This window comes from Anopheles darlingi, chromosome 2 (genome assembly GCF_943734745.1).
Source record: "Anopheles darlingi chromosome 2, idAnoDarlMG_H_01, whole genome shotgun sequence".
Classification (NCBI taxonomy): domain Eukaryota; kingdom Metazoa; phylum Arthropoda; class Insecta; order Diptera; family Culicidae; genus Anopheles; species Anopheles darlingi.
The window spans coordinates 63,131,515-63,149,810 of record NC_064874.1 but is presented as its reverse complement, the minus strand read 5'-3'; the positions used below and the strand labels follow the sequence as shown (position 1 = coordinate 63,149,810).

The window sequence follows — 18,296 nt, the reverse complement described above, 5'->3', positions numbered from 1 at the left end:
TAGTTCCCGATGGAAACTAAATGTCTATGTATTGCGGCTATTTAGTTTCCGCCGGTCTCAAGACGGCCGCTCGAGAGACCGCGCCGATTAAAATGTACCCTTGGGTACAAAAAAGAGTTACTTTAATATCAACACATTTTTTTCTCAATTGTTGCCTGCTGCGTGCGTTCTTCCATGCCGTAGCCACTGATAAGCGAACTCAAAACAATCAACAGGTTAACTAAGCTCACACTAGAAGCACCGCACCATCCCCGTTACATGCCAGTATATAACTAGAGACAACAGAAACGTCTCTCAGCAAGTTATTGATATCCCAAGGGTACATTTTAATCGGCGCGGTCTCTCGAGCGACCGTTTTGAGACCGGCGGAAACTAAATAGCCGCAATACATAGACATTTAGTTTCCATCGGGAACTATTCGGCCTTTGTGCCCAAACAGTTCCCGCCGGTCTCAAAATGTCCAGCTCATATGTGTCTCAAATAGGTTCCATCGGGAACTATTCGGCCTTTGTGCCCAAACAGTTCCCGCCGGGTTCAAAATGTCCAGCTCATATGTGTCTCAAATAGGTTCCATCGGGAACTATTCGGCCTTAGTGCCCAAACAGTTCCCGCCGGGCTCAAAATGTCCAGCTCGCAAAAAATATCACTTTGCGAGAACGAGAAAGCTAGAATAAGAAAGAGTGAGAGATTGAATGCCGCGGTTGTAAATGGAAGTGGAAAAATTACATCACGTAGTCATTGACGATTAAAATGACTGAGAGGCGCATTGCAAACTATCCTGGCTCGTGTAGTGCATGTGCAATGGTAAGTATTGTTGTGTTTAGGAGTAGATTTATGTTTCGAAAATTAATTAATCTGATCTCTGAACATTTCAGTTTAAAAGGTACCGGGTCTATGATCGTGTAAAGATGACAGGATATCTCTATTAATCCTTCACACAAGGAGTTGCGCCGAGGACCAGGGAGGAGTCAAGATTTTCTGCATCAAAATCAAGAAGCAGAAAGTGAAAAGTACAGAAGCAGATAGTTGTGTACAGTGAAAACAGTGTATTGTACGTGGCCCATTGCTGCCGTAGAACTTTCGAAGCCAAAGCCATTTGCGGTGAATCGTCTGTGCTGAAGCACATCGATATAAACAATATCACATGGATATAAAAAAATATGCAAAATAATAATATGAAATTCAATATTAACAAATGTGCTCCAAAAGTACAAAACCCATGTAGTTTTGTTTCATTATTAAATTTATTATTTATTATTAAATATTTTCATAAAGTGTGAAAACGATCCAAGCAGGCTATAAAATCTAAAAATAGAATAAAAACGCTCCAAGCCGGTTTTAAAACAGTGTCCAAATAGTGTCCGCCGGTCGCAATTTGTCGCACTACAGCGACCAAATAGTGTCCGCCGGTCGCAATTTGTCCCACTACAGCGTCCAAATTGATGCCCATCGAGAGGGACAATCCGCGGATTGTGCTGCGGCCGAATAGGTGCTACGGACGCAAAAATATATGGAAAATTTGCTTGATATTTTGGGATTGGGCACCTCTTTGGGCATCAGACAATCCGCGGATTGGGCATCAAAACGGTCTCTCTTTCCTCGTTGGGTAGTAACATTTGAGTGATGTAAGTGTAAACATTGTTTAAGCAAAGGTTCATGGTCTTTTGGAGCAATCAAAATTTTATTTTGAATTTACTCGACAACTGAAATACCTAAAATTCAACCAAACAAATGCGAAATGAAAGAACAATATTGATTGCGGTACGCAGATCGGATCAATAGTGAAACGTGTGATGTGTACTTGCGCCACAAAACCACTGAAAAGGTTATCGATTTGCGGTGGCTTCATTTTTGTGGTTACAGAAACCACATGAATGCACAATTCAATGTTGTTCTCGCTTAATTCGTCCGTTTAATCCGGTGAAAGTGTGCTGTGAAGATTGTATTCAAAACTATTCAAGTTTTTCATGAGGTTAGGTGGCATTGCTCGAAGCCTTTCAATCGGTTGAGGCCAAACGATACGCTCATACTTTGAAGTATTATCGTATCCACAAGATCGGCACGGTTAGAGTTCGAAAGTGCGATACCTGTTATAGAAGAAGAATTCGGGAAACACTCTCCGTCTTGAAGGTGCTGCTGGCCCTCGTGTAGTGAGAATAATAAAATCCAGGAATAGTTCAATTTATTTTAGTTCTATTATATTTTGATGACGTTCGTAAAACAAATATATAACGTTGAAAGTAATTTCCAGGATTAATCGATAACGATTCATAATTCATTTGGAGAACAGCTGGTAGCTGCACCAGCATAAGATTAAAAAGAGTATGACACAAAATCATGTAATGTTTAATAAATGAAATAAAATTATTAAATATTAATACAATAATACTATTTAATTATTGATACAATAATACTATCGTCTTCGTAACTTTTAGTAAGTCCTCGCTATCGCTCTTGCTCGCTAGGCAAGAACAAGTTAGAAATGGGGATTAAGAATATTGGGACATGTTCATGCAAATTGGGAACATCCTACATATCCGCACGTTGAGTGAATAACGTTGTCGAAGTAATTAACAACTCAAAAACAGCTGTTCAAGTGCCGCATTAGCACCAACCATGAATCAGAGATGATAGTGACTTACCAGCGAACAGGTCTTTTAAAGTCGCTTCCCTACAACAAGCTCATCCAACTCATAGAGTGATTAGAAGCGATAAAGAAGAACAGCACTGGAGTAGACCTTTTCCCGGAAACTTTATTGCATGCTGAAGGATATTACAAATGCACCAATGTTGGATCGTTGGCCTAAGGCTGATGGTGTTGGATGATGATGATGATGATGGACAAATGAGTTCCATTTACATCAAGCAGTTCACTGAAAGTCAATAAATACTCACCTTCTCTTCTTGGAAGAGCAAATATGGCTTACGACGTTTTCGGATAGCACTCGATCTAAAACACAACCATACAGTCGACCAATGGTTCAAGTCAAGTAAGATTTTCCTGTATATGAATAATACTTTGCCTTACAGCTTGCCTTATTTCCCCGTTTTCCCACCCTTCCTTCCTTCCTCCCTCCCTCACCCAGGGTGTGCGTAACACGCACACCACTACCGACCGTCCCTACCAACCCTACCGTTGTTGTTGTTGCCGTTGAGATATAACAAACATTTTCACTATCTACCCGCTACCACCACTTCCTGACGATTTTTGTTGGACATCGGGAGAAAGAGTGCGTGTGTGAGTGTGTATTGGAGAAGGAGCATAAGATTGTGTAAAACGATGTGCCATCGTCCCACATTCGCATCGTTGCTGCTGCTCCTGGGCAAAGGAAGAGACCAAAGACCAACTACACATGGACACAGTCAAATGACAGATGTAGTCCCTTCCTTCCTTAAATGCAGTTGGATGAAAATACTGTTGCGCTTTTCTTCCTCTCCCTCTCCTTCTGCTTCCTTACCTTCTTATCTTAACTTCCTTCCCGTTCGCTTCTTGCAAAATAATAGATCTCTCTCTACATTGTGCTCATCCCTTCAGCATCTTGGCCTCGTGGCGAACAGCACGTCGCGTAGATGACTGCTGTTGCTGTGGTTTGATTGTTTTTTGTTGTTGTTGTATTTATATCATAATTACAAAGTTAATTCACATTCTGTTTCACCGATGCGTGAATCGTCTGCTGCATAAGTGGCCTGCTAGCCGCTCGGCTGTGACTAGCAGCGCAACGACCGAAGTCATCACGCTCGGACCTGCCAGCTGATGAGAAGCACCATTCCTAGACTGCTTGCCGCCATCATCTAGTTGGCTCCGGTTAGCGTGCTGCATGGCAGCCGGTTTCTTATCTGTTGGAAAAAGAGCATCCATTTAGTGCTTGCGACAAGCTTAAAGAATGAGAAGTATTTGAGGTGAGATCAGTTGGTGGTGGTGCTCAAGGTCGCATCAAATCGAATACCTCGGGACAAGGGCAGAAGCGAACCTTACCTTGCAACACGTGCACCGTGATGCTGGCCGGGCGGGCATTAGATGGTGCGCAGGTGTAATTGCCGGCATGCTTGAAATGGACCTTCCTGATCGTGAGCACACTGGGGGCCGGTGTCAGGATGTGCGAGTAGAGGAGCGGGCTGGTGGTGTAGTTCGCTGGCCACGCACCCCGTGGAAAATGGTGATGCTGATGGTGATGCTGATGCTGGTGTTGATGGTGATGATGGATGTGATGTAACCGTTGCTGATGCTGATGATGATTATGCGGACGACGATGCGATTGAACGTCCGGTGCATCGGACGAGGACGAATCGGTTACCGGCCCTTCGGCCGGGTCTTGCAGCTCAAACGAATCCACCAGGTCCATCAGCCCTCGTGACTCCAGATGTTGGTAGGAGTGAGCCGAGAAGGCGGCAGCGGCCAGTGATGCGAGCAGCAGTGAAGAGGATGCTGATGCCGATGAGGAAGGGATCCGTTGGTCCCCTTGTAACGAACGTTGCAGTTCGTCCTCATCGTCTGTTAGACCAAAGTCGGGCTGATGTTGTTGCTGCTGTTGGTCCTGTTCGTCCTCCTCCTCCGAGGCCGAGTGGAGTAGCCCATCTTGGTCGTGCACCGGATGGGGCAGGTAGTGCTGTAGATGATGGTGATGGCCACCGGCAACCGATGGTTGGAAGGGTGTGACCGAAAATCCGTTCAGTTGATCGAAGTTCACCATGTCTTGTTCGTGGTACCTACGAGGGAGAGAAAGCATTTGTGGAGAATATACGGAACAGATTCAAATGGAAATCGGAACTCGAACAATTGAGGTATCGACATTCAACATATGCCTTTTGCATATCTCTGCTTAGCGAGAGAGAGTGTCTAAATTCATTTTTATCATTCCTAGGAGGCAGATACAAACGCTGCTAAGATGGAATAATGTTCTAGATGTAAGAGACCACAACGTGTACAAACATTTGGAACTTAACATGTTTTTTTTATTAGTGCAGCCGAGAGGTTTGTAAAGCATTTTATCAGCAGACTGCATGGTTGCATAAGAATTGCTACTATGCGCATTTGAATGGTCGCTACATTAATGCGAGCGCCTTGGGACGGTTCAGATTTAATAGTTCGAATCAAATGCTGAGCTTCTCTCGTATGATGGTTCGAATATTGTACTAGTAATCATCGAGGAAAACGAAAGTTAAAATAAAACCATTTTGTCGAACAAATATCAACATCGATGGTCATTACTTACCAGAACACAAATGTGGGATTTTCTGTGGCACGTTGTAATTTACACTCCAATCGCAGCGTAGACCCTTCGTCGATGTGAAGGTCTGGTGCTCCTACGATTTCGGCTTCAGCCTCTGAAAGAGAAGTCACATACAAATTTGTTGGAAATGGGTTAATGAAAGAAATATTATCACGGATAACCGCGTGGCAATCCATTATACAGCATTTATGCAATCTGTATAACAATGATAAAACGTCCGCTTTCTGGACTCCTCTTTTTTGCCGTTATGCTGATTTGTGCGATTGAACACATAATACAGATAAAAGGATCCTCTGTCTAGTAAGGTAAGAGAACCGCGATTGTGGAAGTAGTTTTCACATGACGAATTTTATATGATGAACAAAGGTTCAGGTTTTAGCGCATATAGTTCTGTCCTGGTGTTAATTTTAATCCTTTCAACTCGATCCTAAAATGGTTGACTTGCTTCTGAACATGAAACCCTATCATATCCACAAATTATACCAACGCAAACCTTAAAAGCATTTGTTTTAAGCATATCAATGATTCTGCGAACTTTTGAGAGCTATAAGGAGAACGAAAGCAAAAACGCTTCGAGCACTTTGCTCCGCTTGATTCGACTTTATAACAATTAATCGGATACCTACTAATTGGTTTCACTTTATTTTTTCTGCCGAACTACCGTACTATCTGCCCAATTGTTTGACTACTGCAGCGCCTGACTGGCAGTTCCATCAATGCAAATAAAATAAATAGGAATAATATATTACGTGCTGATATGCATTCGTAGTGTTTCACAGTAAATGAATTCCTAGAAAGAATGTACATCATACGATCCTTTACTTTTATGCAATGAAAAGTTACGCAAACGAGAATCAATTGTTTGTGCAATTCAATTGAAAGCGGAAAATGATAATTGCTGTTTTTTTCCTTCAAAGTTGCTTCAATTTCGTAACTCATAATAATAAAAATAAATGTGGCTTCGGGGACAATGAGTGCATTTTGAAAGAATTTTAATGAAACTTTTCAGATGCTATGTATGCAGAAAACATGCAGCTAAACGTAGGAATCGTCCAGCACCATTATATTTTCACAGTAAAAATAACAGGTTTTTTCTACCAATTGAAGATTTTTAAATGGAATGTATTTTTGTGTAAAAATGTAGAAAAAAAGTTAATTTTAGAATATGAAGTGATGAAAATAATCATGGTACTACAAATTAATGTTAAGATCGTTCTTACATTAATCCGTAAGTTATCTGTACGAGTTCAAATAATAATATTCAAACATGAATCGATTTTCAATCATTGCAACTGATCATTGCCAAATTCCTTCCTTCTACTTGTTTCCCACAGATAATTATGTAGACGATAAAAAAACATCGGTTTTGAACATTCGTATCAATACAACACCAATCTCATGCGCTGGCAAATTACCGTTTAATCGCTTTAATGCATCATCCACTTGAAGCATGCTTTATAGCTCATCGCCCTTATACCTTCGCTCCACCTTCATGGACCACAATTTCATTTGCTAATCCCAACCCTGTTTCGTACGAGGCGAATCGAATCGAGCAAGATGCTAGGTGCCGATCGCAGCGCTCATCGCAGCAGCTCGGAGTGGCCGTGCAATGAGGATAGATGGTGTGTCTAATGAAATCCGTCGTTCGCACGCAAAGCCCGACTCATCATACCGCTTGCATATCGATACGATACGCGGAATGGGCGCGGGATGAAAATCAATTTCGTTCGATCTCGCAGCGTACACATGACGAAGGAAGCAGCAGGAAGCCATTCTTCCTTCCTGGTACCATTGGCGTATGTTAAAAATGAAGCTACAGATTATTCCATCGCTTTGCTTCGCACAATCCCGAGACACACCGAGAACCGCTGGTTCTTACCTTTGCAGTCCGACCCTCGATCTTCCATGTTTTCAAAACGACTAACGTGGGAGAGTGGGGAATTGTGTCGTCGGTGGAATCTTTCATGAGCTCCGTGGCTTCGCATAGCTCCCCCAAGCCACACAGCGAATATACGTTTGCTTCCACGTGCACGCGCAAAGGAAGGATGGATGGCGGTACAAAAAGGAAAAAAATGGGAAACAACGGAACGGATTTTTATTGGAAAATTATTTTGATCCTCCGTAGGATCGATTCCCGGAACGGTCCTTGTCGCGTTGGTCTCGTCGTGTTTGGTTTTCATGTTCTTCGCTGTACGTCGCTCAACGGTAGCGAGTTTCTTGCGCTATGCTGGCGTACCAGCAGCTTGTAGGGGATAACCATCGGTCTCTGCACACACACACATACAGCACACAGCACACATATGTACTTACCTACTACTTTAAGCTCGACAAACACTGACTGTACGGGATGAACGGAGAGCTGACACTCGTAGATGCCTTCGTCCTCGGCGCGAACCGATTTAATCCGGAGCGCCCAGAGGCCCCAGTGGCGCAAATGTGCCACCATGAACCGCTCATCGCTGCTGTACGTCGACAGCCCGACCGTCAGCAGCTGAAAGTCCTGGCGCCGGATCCACGATACCTGCGTTTTGAGGAAGAGAAACGGAACGGATAATAGAACGGAGTTAGTCCAGAGCGTGAGCTTAAAGGAGAGGGTGTGATGTGCTCCAGCAACCCGTCGTCTACTATCCGAATGTGGTCCACGGAAGGATGGACCACGGTTTGTGTTTCTACTTTCGTATTTCGTATCGATGCCTTAGACGGACGGCGGTTCTCGAGGTGCCCTGTGGTTAGCTTGGATTTCGCTTTTGGTAGCAGGTATGATCAATATGCATTTAGGGTATGATTTGGAAAGCAGAAGACCTCTCATCCAAATTCATTAGTGTTTGAACATATGTTGCCCTTGGTTCCTATGGCATAAAGTCTAGTAGAATATCCTTAATTCAAGGGCATCAAATCATTGCTTTTTGCTTGTTGATTCAAAGATGCATTACGATAGGTTACACGAAAATGGACGAGAAGAACCCGCCGACGAGCTCGCCAACGGCATGATGGAGAATCGTTTTTGTATTATTTCTTGTAAAAATGTGGTGAAGAGGCTTTTATTGACATTTTCTTTAAATCTTATTACAACTGATGTTTTACGTCCAGATTTTTTTTTCCAACGGCTTTCCACAAATTGATTATTTTAACTACAGAATTTAGATAAATGGCCACTTACACTACAACTCAATTCTTAAAGAACAATTAAGCTTTATAATTAATGGGCATTTAGGATTGATAGCCAACGAGGGTAGATAAATGTGTTCTATTGTCGAACAAAAAGTTTGGTATTGTTAAAGTAAAATGTTAAAGTTTTAGCAAATTAAAAATCAACAGAGAACCTTACCGGGAACATTGAAAAAACCACAAGAATATTGTAAGTTGTTAAAAACAACCCAAATCCTGTAGTTCATGGTTTTGTTCCTATTCTAACACTTTATTACTCGAAAAGACACACTCGAAATCAAATTTTTTGTTCATGTTATTTGAACTATCATGTTCAAAGTTGAGCTTGATTCAATATTGAATAGGAGGAAAGATCTCATAATAATGAAAGAAAAAAATCACAAAACGAAATCATACAGGTATTTGTGGCATAGCTATCTTGGAGGAGGTATCAAACAGCAGGTCCCAAAGCGAATAAAACTAACGCGAAGAAGGATACTCCAAAATCGGAACCAATATCTGTTTAACAAGTACATTTTTATTTATTTTTGTGAGTTCTTTTCTACATTTTTTTGTATACTGTGCATTTCGATTATGCAGCCGTGCTATTACAGAGGAAATCTGAGGATACTCCAAAAAGGTTGGTATCAAAATCTCAGCAAAGAGTATTCGTTGAATATATTTTAATCGATGGCCGCTAAATTATGAGCCATATACATTTTACTATTAAATTTTACTGCTTTTATCAAAACATATTACATAATGACTCAGGTAAATGACTAAAGGTCCTCCTATATAAGGTGTCCTTAGCATGTAAGAAAATAAAAAATAAGCCAGTGTTGTAAATAATAAAACATGCCCTCCTATGCGTCATCGTATTGTAGTTAAACACTGTTTAGAAGAAGCAAACAGTTTCTTGGAGCCTTCAAATTCCAACTCAACAAAACAAAACTCTAAAGCACGCCCGGGAAACCCCCGGACCATTTAAGCGGTCTTGAAACGACGTCTTATCGAAAATCAATTTGTGCTCAAAATGTGCCCATAATATCCCATTACTGCCGAACATATATTGTTGATTTACGAAAGGTTTAAACACAATGCGAGCACGTATGGTGCGGTGGTGGTGGCCAACCGAAACCGAAACATGGCCCACATCAAGCACCGCAAGGTCAAGTATGTTGCTCTTCACTGTGGTGGCGCGACCTTCTATCATCTTCTGCACGATACTACGCCCTCCGCCCGGGGGCGAAAAAGCTTAACGACATACTCACACACACTCAGACACACAGATACTTACCGTGGCCAGTGTTTGGCTGATGATGCTGCACGGTAGTAACGCCGTGCCGCCTCGTTGTGCGGTGACTTTCGTGTTGTTGGCGGTGGTGAAGAGCTTGTTCGGTTCTGACGTCGCCGCCGCCGCCGGAAACGCGGCCATCGATGGTGGTGGTGCGCCGAATGTCGAATGCCCGGTTGCCGGATGTGGATGCGGCGGCTGATAGCTGCCACTAGTTGGCTGATGTCCCAGCCCCAGCACCGCCCGTTGTGCGATCTCCGCTGATGAGGTGAAGGTGGTGGCCATTGATCGAACCGGCGTCGTTCGCCATAAAACCGAAAAAGCGAAAGCGAAACGTTAGTGAGCAACAGTCGCGGTCACCCTCTCCGGAAACAGAGGGGTCTAGGGGTAGGATCTGGTGAACCCGGGATCCGATAAAGCATATAAAGGGGAAAAAAAACACGCTACCATAGGGGATGGAGGGATGATAAAGAGGATGGAGGGCGTAAAATTAATGTACTACATTTCCGCGTGCGTTACGTTCACACGGCACCAACAAAAAAAACAGGACACGACGAATGTGCGTTTCTGAAAAATAAACATCCTTCGCACCCCCGCACCCCAACCCCCTTCCGGCCGGCGACATCGATGATTGATTGTGTTGCCCGCCACCGGAGCTCGTATTAATTTATTTCGTGTATTTATCGTCGTCGTCGTCGTCGTCGTGGTGGTTGTGGTTGTTGTTTTTCTCTCCGTTCCACTTCTCCTCCCGTTTCTGCTCCACATCGGTTACCCCCTTCCGCATCCCTTTTCCAGGAACAGGAGACTAAGGAGGAGTGCTTGACACAGTCTCCGGTTCGGTTATTTGTTCCTTTGCTTTAACTGGCGTGGTGCTATGAAGCGGCCACAAAATGGTTCACACGACAACAACAGTAGCAGCAGCAGCAGCAGCAGCTCCTACTGTAGCGGAAAGTAGGTTAGGGCTTTGTTATCACTAAGCCTACTGAACGCCTTCTTCTCCGTCACTCCCTTCCACCGAAAAAAAGGGATATGAATGCCATATCAGCAACATTTTCGGTTTGCACACACACACACGCGCACAAGGGTGGCTCGTAAGTGCGCTGTTTTGCGGTTGACAATGCCTTCGACTCGACTTTATGATGCTTCATCTTCGAAGGCGATGAACACAGCGTCTCGCCAGAACTGCAAAACCATTGCTCCCTTCTTCTTGCCTGTCGTCAGCAATCGTCGTCATCGAGGAGAGGAGAGTTCCGTGCGGTGGTGGCGGTTAGCCCGAAAAGGTGGTCGCACCGATGAGCTGAACCGACGGCCAACGAACCAAGAAAATGGGACGATTGTTATGATGTCAAGGATTCAAGGATTGCAAGCGAGAAAACGTCCGAGAGGATGGACTGTTCCTCAGGATGGTGGACGACGGTTGTGTTGTTGCTGTTGTGCCGATTTTCCGTTTCATCATTTTTCGTGAAATGAAGGGCAAAGTCGTATTATTCGTTTGGCGGGTGTAAGTGGTCGATGCTGGCCGTACCAGAGAACCACAACCGATGCTTGGAGGTGTGGTTTTTCCGGGGCTGGAGTAGCGGACGTGAGTTTATGTCAACGTTTTTAGTTTCTTTTAGCCGTTTGGGTTTTTTTCGCTTGCTATTACTCCGATCGATTTGAGGAATGTTGATGGTTGGGTGGTTGCGTTGGGTGGTTTTACATTTGGTGAATTGTTCTGCTTAATGGATTCTGGCCTTCTGGCGCCCGTTTTGGGATGATGATGAATGGAGTGGATGGGTTTTGCAGTTTAGTTTTTTTCTGTGCAGAATATTTTGCTTGAAGTCAGCAAAACAGCTACCGCGCAACATGATGATGGACCGTTGACAGACCGTTGGAGCTTATGCTGTTTGACGGCGCCAAGAAGCTCCAGTGTCTCCTCCATCCAGTTGGAGTTTGTTTTTGAAGACAGGCGTACGGTTGAGTCTTTTGAGCGATGCGTTTACACTCTCCAAACACTAATACCATTAGCCGAAGTTAATGGATTTTGATTTGGAATGAACGGTTGGGTGCCATCTTTGAATTATGATTTATCACGCCCGAAGCGCAAGAGAACGCTGCGCCGTGATTTATTGAAAGCCTTTTGTGGGCGAACATTCCTTCGGTAGCATAAATCATGAAACACGAAACAGTCACACCTGAAGCAGTCGATGGCAACATTAGCCGAAGAATGTGTTGAATCAGTTCAGAACAGATTTCGTTCGACTATTGATTCTTTAAGCGGCCATTAGCGACAGGGACTTTACCTTTAAATCGGGATTTCATTGAAGGTACTATCGTGTTAAACTGCATGGCCTCGAAAACAACTTTCCCTTAAGAGAGGTTGGAATGTGTTTAAGAGTTGCAAAACAAAGTTTTTATCGTGGCCGTGGTGTCCGATAAAAAACTGCGCAAATCGCCAAATGACAGCATATAAAAAGATCCAAAATTTTAAAAGCTCCTTTCGTGACCCCACACTTTTACAGTACGATTAAGAAATGATCACATTTCACATCGATCGTTGACTAAATCCTATCGGGTTGAAATTCACTTGAAATCTGGTGTCGAAATCCCTTTTGAAACTTTATATAAAATTCCCGGTCAAGTGCATCATAAGTTTACTACGAGCCTCTCATATGACTAAAAATACTTTCCAATAACTAATTCGCAACAATATAATGGGATCTATTCTGAAATTGCTGTGAAATGGTTACCCTGCAATGTTCAGATGAAATAAGCGGTATCAATATGAAAAAAGCTTTAGTCCTTTTTTGGCCTTTTTTAAAACAAGTGAATTCGTAGTAGGATAAGACAAATCAGTCGCATCAGTTTGCATCGCCAGCAATGTGAAGGTCTACTACGAATACTACGAAGTATTAGGAACTAAGCTTGCCTTGATTCACTTGAACTTTGTTGGGCGATACATTCATGCCAAGACCCTTTAATGTCTTTGAAATGAAGTTAATCTATTGATAATGAGTTTAAATTGTGCTTTTTTCTATGTACAAAAGTTCTCTATGATAATTGTTTGATATGTTAATGCAGTTGTTTTCCTTTTTATGAACTAGACTAACGTTTGTTGATGATGTTTTACTCAGTTGCAACGCAAAGTTGCACGTCGTATATCGACGCAAAGCTTGTAATACATATTCCAATTCACCAAACGAAAGTTTACAGCGAGTGCAAGTTGCTATCGTGTACTGGTAGCCTATGAAATTCTTAATCTCACTCTAAGGCCGTCACCTGGACTCTTTAAAGACCTCTATCGCTCGCGATAAACTCACACATTCGGAGTTTCGGAGTGCTTAAAGGAAGGTGCGGCAAAGCAAAACAACATGTCAGCCACAGGAACCTTGTGCCCTGGTTGCAAACTGGAATCCCAGAACCGCTCGAGCTAATGAAGCTCGCAGACGCGCAACCTCGCAACGACACAGCCAGATGAGTGCCAGACCAGCACGAATCCGTAAAGCAACATATTTCGCATCGCAACATATGTAACTCCCAGCGCACGGGGACAGCGGCTCGGATTGCAGAACCAACCGGCTATGATGGAATAATGCGTCGTGTTGTGTTCGTACGCAACTCCTTCTTCCATCTTCTTCCTCTTCTGCTACTCCAAACCAAGTGTACGACGAGTTGCTGCTGCTGCTGCTGTTGCGGCTACGATGGTAATGTACGGGCTTGAGATCTGAGGTCTGGCAGCTGCCAGTGGCCTGCTCGTTGCCGGTTTTTGATGTGCCGCAGGATAATGATGTCAGATGCACGATGCCAGGGTACCAGACAACACACACACACACACACACACACACACACACACACACACACACACACACACACACACACACGTGCGCGTAAACTGAGAGCAATGGCAATGAGAGAACTCAATCCATTACCTCGGGACCCTCAAAAATCCAGCCCCAGCATAAACCGGAATGTAATGATTATGCTGATGGTTTATGACGATGATGATGATGGTGATGATGGTGATGATGGTTGTAATAAAACAAAAGTGATGCCGTCGCCGCCGTAGCCGCCACCACTAAACTCACCGGTGTGTGGTGCTCCCATTACGATACTAAAGATGAATATCACAGCCAGAAGAAGATGCCTTTGATTGTAGCGGCACCGGCACCAGCAGCACCAGCAGAGATAACGCAGATCGATGCCGGTGGCAATCCAAGCCATGACGATGCCTCGAGGTTGGCGACCCGGGCGATCAGACCCCCCCCAGCGGGCTATGCTACTGGGAAGAAAGATTGGTAAGTGCTCGAAGGGCACTAGACACGGTACGCGTCAATGGTTCGGTTTAACACACTGCTTCACTTTCGGACACTTTTCGGTTCCTTTTTGGGTTCGTGAGCAACCCTCTTCTCCCGCTTTGAACACCACCTTTTGACACTTTTTTTTTAATTCGCGTTCGACCTTAATGTTGGCCCTTTATGCACGCAGCAGCACTGGTGGCGACCGGTTGCAACCTGTTGCCAGCACGTATGCCGGAACTGACGCGGAATCCACGGACCAATATCGTGCGCATCATTCGGCGCGACGTGTTCCGTTGGGCCGCGTAGTGGCTCACCGTTCCTCGCCGGCCACCCACTGCCACCAGCATCGTTGCAGGCCCAATGATTGCCCAATGCACTGCGCCTGCTGTGCTTTCGTCTTCAGTGCTTTCGGTGGTTTTCGTGGTAAAGGACGCGCGTGCACAACAACACACAAACACACACACTTCTCTTCACTTCATCGCCATTTACCACCTGTCAGCCAGCACCTAGAGTTGTTCGCTCCTAAAGGTAAGTGTTCTGGTTTCACACCTCACACACCGCACCTCACACACACACACACGTTACACACACGGCAACAACATCGGTGCAGACTGCTGAAGAGAGCTAAACGGGGTTAATACAGAACGATTTTCCGAATTAAAAAGAAGTAAAAAAAAACTGTTGGTTGGGAAAACGGAAATGGTTACACAGAAGCTGCTTATTCAAACCAAACACACACACACACACACAGACACCTGGGGCTGGCGCTTTGCAACCCCACCCATGAAAGTATGCAGCATTCGTGCATTTCGTTTTGTTTGTTTCAATTCAATCCCAAACACGCTGGCGCTGGCAGCGCATCGGATGCACCGTGCGCTTGGTATCGCTCGGTTAAGACCGGCACCAGCATCATCATCATCATCATCTGCATCATCTGCATCCCGCCTTCTTTTCGGTGGTTATCGTGTATCGCAGGTTCACTGTTCAGAATTTATGTTTTCTCCGCCACCAGCACTCGGTATGTGATGAAGAGCAATTTTCCACCATTTCGTGTGTTGCAGGAAGTTTGTGTAGGTTTTTTTTTGCAGCATCAGTAGCATCAGTAGCAGCACCGAGTAGCAGCACCGAGATGACTTTGGGCGTCGGAACCGGCGCTGTGATGAAGTTGTTCCAGGTCAAGGAGCTAGAGCGGAGCAGGAGGAGTAGAAAGAAAGGAAGAAAGAAAGAAAAAGAACAGAAATGAAACCTTTGCAACATACCCCGCAGGTGCTGTTGACACCTCAGCTGACGGTAATGATATGGTGTTTAGCGTGTGATAGTGGCATTTAGATTGCTTCATTTTGGATCCGCCACGATCTGACGACGACTGAGTTTCGTGACATGATGGAGACGCATGGTGTCAGGTGTTTGGGGGAAACGTTGTTGAAGTTGGCGCTTTTTGGTATCAAATTTTACTACTCTACATTCGAGAGTGCAAGAGTATTTTATGAGTGCCAGCCATTGACTGGTGATGACGATAAAGTTGGAAAATGTCAGTTTTCAAAAGGGATGTTTCGAGGGGATGGGTCCTTGTTTAGAAGGAAGGGAGGTGTCTGGCCGAGATTCGTGGCCGTAAAGTACACGGGCACTTTTATAGCATCAGAAATTTTACATAAAAGGACACCAAATCGCTGATGACATTGTGTGCGGTGCGAAAAGAAAAACATACTTTTAAACCTCAACGATCGATGCAATTTTGAACTTTGTTTTTTTTCGTAAAATTTAATTCATGTGTGATGAACGCATGCAGATAGAAAACTAACGATAGTTTGGTCAGCTAAGATGAGCTGATAAACTCTGATAAATTCCTTATATTGCATTTACTGAGCTACATAACTCAAATTCAAAATTTGGCAACACGAAACAGTTTCATAGCTAAAGAACGCGTTAGCGTTAGCTACTTGCAGTAATGTTTGCCATACTGCTTGTTCACATGCACAACGCTACGATTAAAAACCTAAATTGTATCATTTATATTGAGACTACAATATCAAAAGGTTTCTGAATCGTTTGATTTCCTATTTTAACAGCTAATATACCACAAAGACACAAAAAGCAGCATTCCGGTTGTTTGTTATAGTCTTCAGAGTTCGAGTCATCATATGCGCAGCGTGTGTCTTCAAAAGTAATCATCATTGATCCACTTTTTCACACTTTTCATGAGCTTTCTATTGCAATTTCATCACAAACATAACATCCAACATCAACTAGAGGTTTAATGTTGATTATGTCACAGCAATGACTCAAATAGAGTTATCTATTTCACCAAGATATTATATAAATCATAAATGTTATGTTATAACCAGCCAAGTAGCGCCTGGTACTGATCATTACTAAGAGCTTTGGCGAAAGCAGATGGCATTTAAAATGAGTGCAAAATGGGAATAAAGCGAATAATAAAGCTTTCCTTCTAATGCTTGTTTCGCTCTAGATAATCCTCTTGTATAAAGCTGCTCCCATTAGCCTGAGCATGTGTTTTAGCTATTTGTGTGCAATAAAATACGCCATCGTATGGCTCTTCGTGTGGTTCTGCCGTCTGCGCCTTGTCAAGTCGTTCAGGATCCATCAATTGCAGTGCATATTAGGCTTAGCTCCAGGCGGGCTCCGGGCTCCGGGTCGGCCTTTTCCACGAATTCCTACACTGACTGTTTATCAATATATTCATCGTGTTCAACATGATGTTTGAAGGGACTGTCTCACGTTCAGTTCAGTGGTCGTTATGCGTCGACACATGATTGACGAGCCATTCAGGGCCATATTTGTTTACGTACGGCCCATTGATTGCCCCCCCCCTGAAGCTCTTCGTTGAGGGGCACTTCAAGAAGTGAAAGCGAAGGTTAGGTAAGGTCGTCGTCAGCGGCGGCGCTCGTTTCACGTATTTCATTTGCCGAAATAAATCCCTCGACATCCTTCAAGAGCCGCCCGTTACCTGGCGTTACAAAGGTAAAAGGAGCCCCGGGCATATTGGCACCGAGTAGGGCATGTAGAACAAATGGGAAGGACAAATAGAAATAAAGGCAAAAATGGGAAAAAGGGAAATCAGAAATCAGGCCTACTGGAGGATGTCAGTGGATTAGCTTTGAATATGGCAACCTGGTTTCCCCTCCCCCGGGGTTGTCACGGGTAACGGTCAAGGAGGCGCGCTGGACTTCCGAAAGCGGGCGTTCCGTTTATTGAATTTTCACCCGACACACTCACTCACCGAGGAACTTGACCCTCAAGAGATCCTCTACCTACGGCTACCCTACCTTCAACACTCTCTGTCCTACCTTTTCACACCTTTACGTAACCCGATCCGGCCAACCGACCAGACCGACCGGCCGGGCCAGGTTTCCTTGGTGCCCAGGCCGCTGGTGTGCAGATAAGGAATGTGGCACGCAAACGAATAACTTCCGTTTCAAACGGCTTGGCCAACGGAGCGAAAGCGGAGGAAGGTTTTTTGGGGGGCTGAGAAACGCAAAGCAAACAATCGCAACACCGACCATCCTCCCCCCCATCCCGCACCCCTCCCTTCGCATTTTGCTCTCGAGCCGGAAACGATATTTTGGCATTAGCCTTAGAGCCTGCCCAGTGCCCCAAGGTCCCATGTCCGGTGGCCAGTGTGAGTCATGAGCGTTGGCAAAGGTTCACCTTTGGGCAGCAAACAAAAAAAGAGAGAGAGAGAGGGAGAGAGCGACAAAAAAAAATGTATGAAAAGCCGGTGGCGGCTGAGGCGAAGAAAGAAAAACCTTTGAACAGCACGTCCGGATCCCCCTCCCGCTCACCGGGTAAGATACTCCACCCCTCCCCAAAGGTGGTACCTGAACTTGGCACGCCAACCGGACGCCAAGAAAGGCCCCGAGAAAGGCCAAGCCGCCGGTTTGGTGGCGCCGGTGGCATTCAATGTTTAATGCTGGCCAAACGCCCGTGTGGCCTATTTGTTGTCCGCCTTGCGCCAGTGCCCTCCCCCCCCCCTGGTCCGTGCCGGAGGGTCCCGGTGAGCTTTCGCAACGAATTGCCACCGGTTTCGTCAAGGTGCCGCACCCGGAGCCGCAACGGGTTTTCGCAGAAGGTTTTTACGCCGGAAGGTGGTTCCCGGGCCGGTATCAAATTTTCAAGCGCTTTTTTTTCTCTTGGAGACGAGGTGCTTGGTTGCGTTTTTTGGCGCTGGCCGGCCCCATGTTTCATGGAGTCAACACACACTCTCTCTCTTTCTCCCTCACGTATTGTCTTTTGCCTTTTGATTTGAGGCCAGGTTGGGGAGCTACAGTGCTAGACAATCGTTTAGCCGCAGCAAAAAAAAAGGCACTGGAATGAAATGGTGATCAA

General features: G+C 44.7%; 1 protein-coding gene across 1 annotated transcript; it reads right to left on the bottom strand.

Annotated features, from left to right (window-relative positions):
* Positions 1 to 2,959: 2,959 nt before the first annotated feature.
* On the bottom strand, positions 2,960 to 14,103 carry LOC125951387 (uncharacterized). The gene is made up of 6 exons (XM_049680201.1): positions 13,737 to 14,103; positions 9,676 to 9,932; positions 7,542 to 7,752; positions 5,214 to 5,325; positions 3,977 to 4,707; positions 2,960 to 3,837 (listed from the first exon to the last, which is right to left on the bottom strand). The coding sequence occupies exons 1-6, from the start codon at positions 13,870 to 13,872 to the stop codon at positions 3,653 to 3,655; spliced, it is 1,632 nt and encodes a 543-aa protein (XP_049536158.1). The 5' UTR covers positions 13,873 to 14,103; the 3' UTR covers positions 2,960 to 3,652.
* Between the last annotated feature and the right edge of the window lie 4,193 nt (positions 14,104 to 18,296).

What these genes read in the sequence shown, in the direction of transcription:
- LOC125951387 (XM_049680201.1), bottom strand. Translation starts at nt 13,872, where the DNA reads ATGGCTTGGATTGCCACCGGCATCGATCTGCGTTATCTCTGCTGGTGC. An exon ending in TGTCGAGCTTAAAGTAGTAG is followed by an intron (nt 5,326 to 7,541) that starts GTAAGTACATAT and finishes CTTCTCTTTCAG; the next exon opens with AGGCTGAAGCCGAAATCGTA. An exon ending in CACGGTGCACGTGTTGCAAG is followed by an intron (nt 3,838 to 3,976) that starts GTAAGGTTCGCT and finishes TTTTTCCAACAG; the next exon opens with ATAAGAAACCGGCTGCCATG.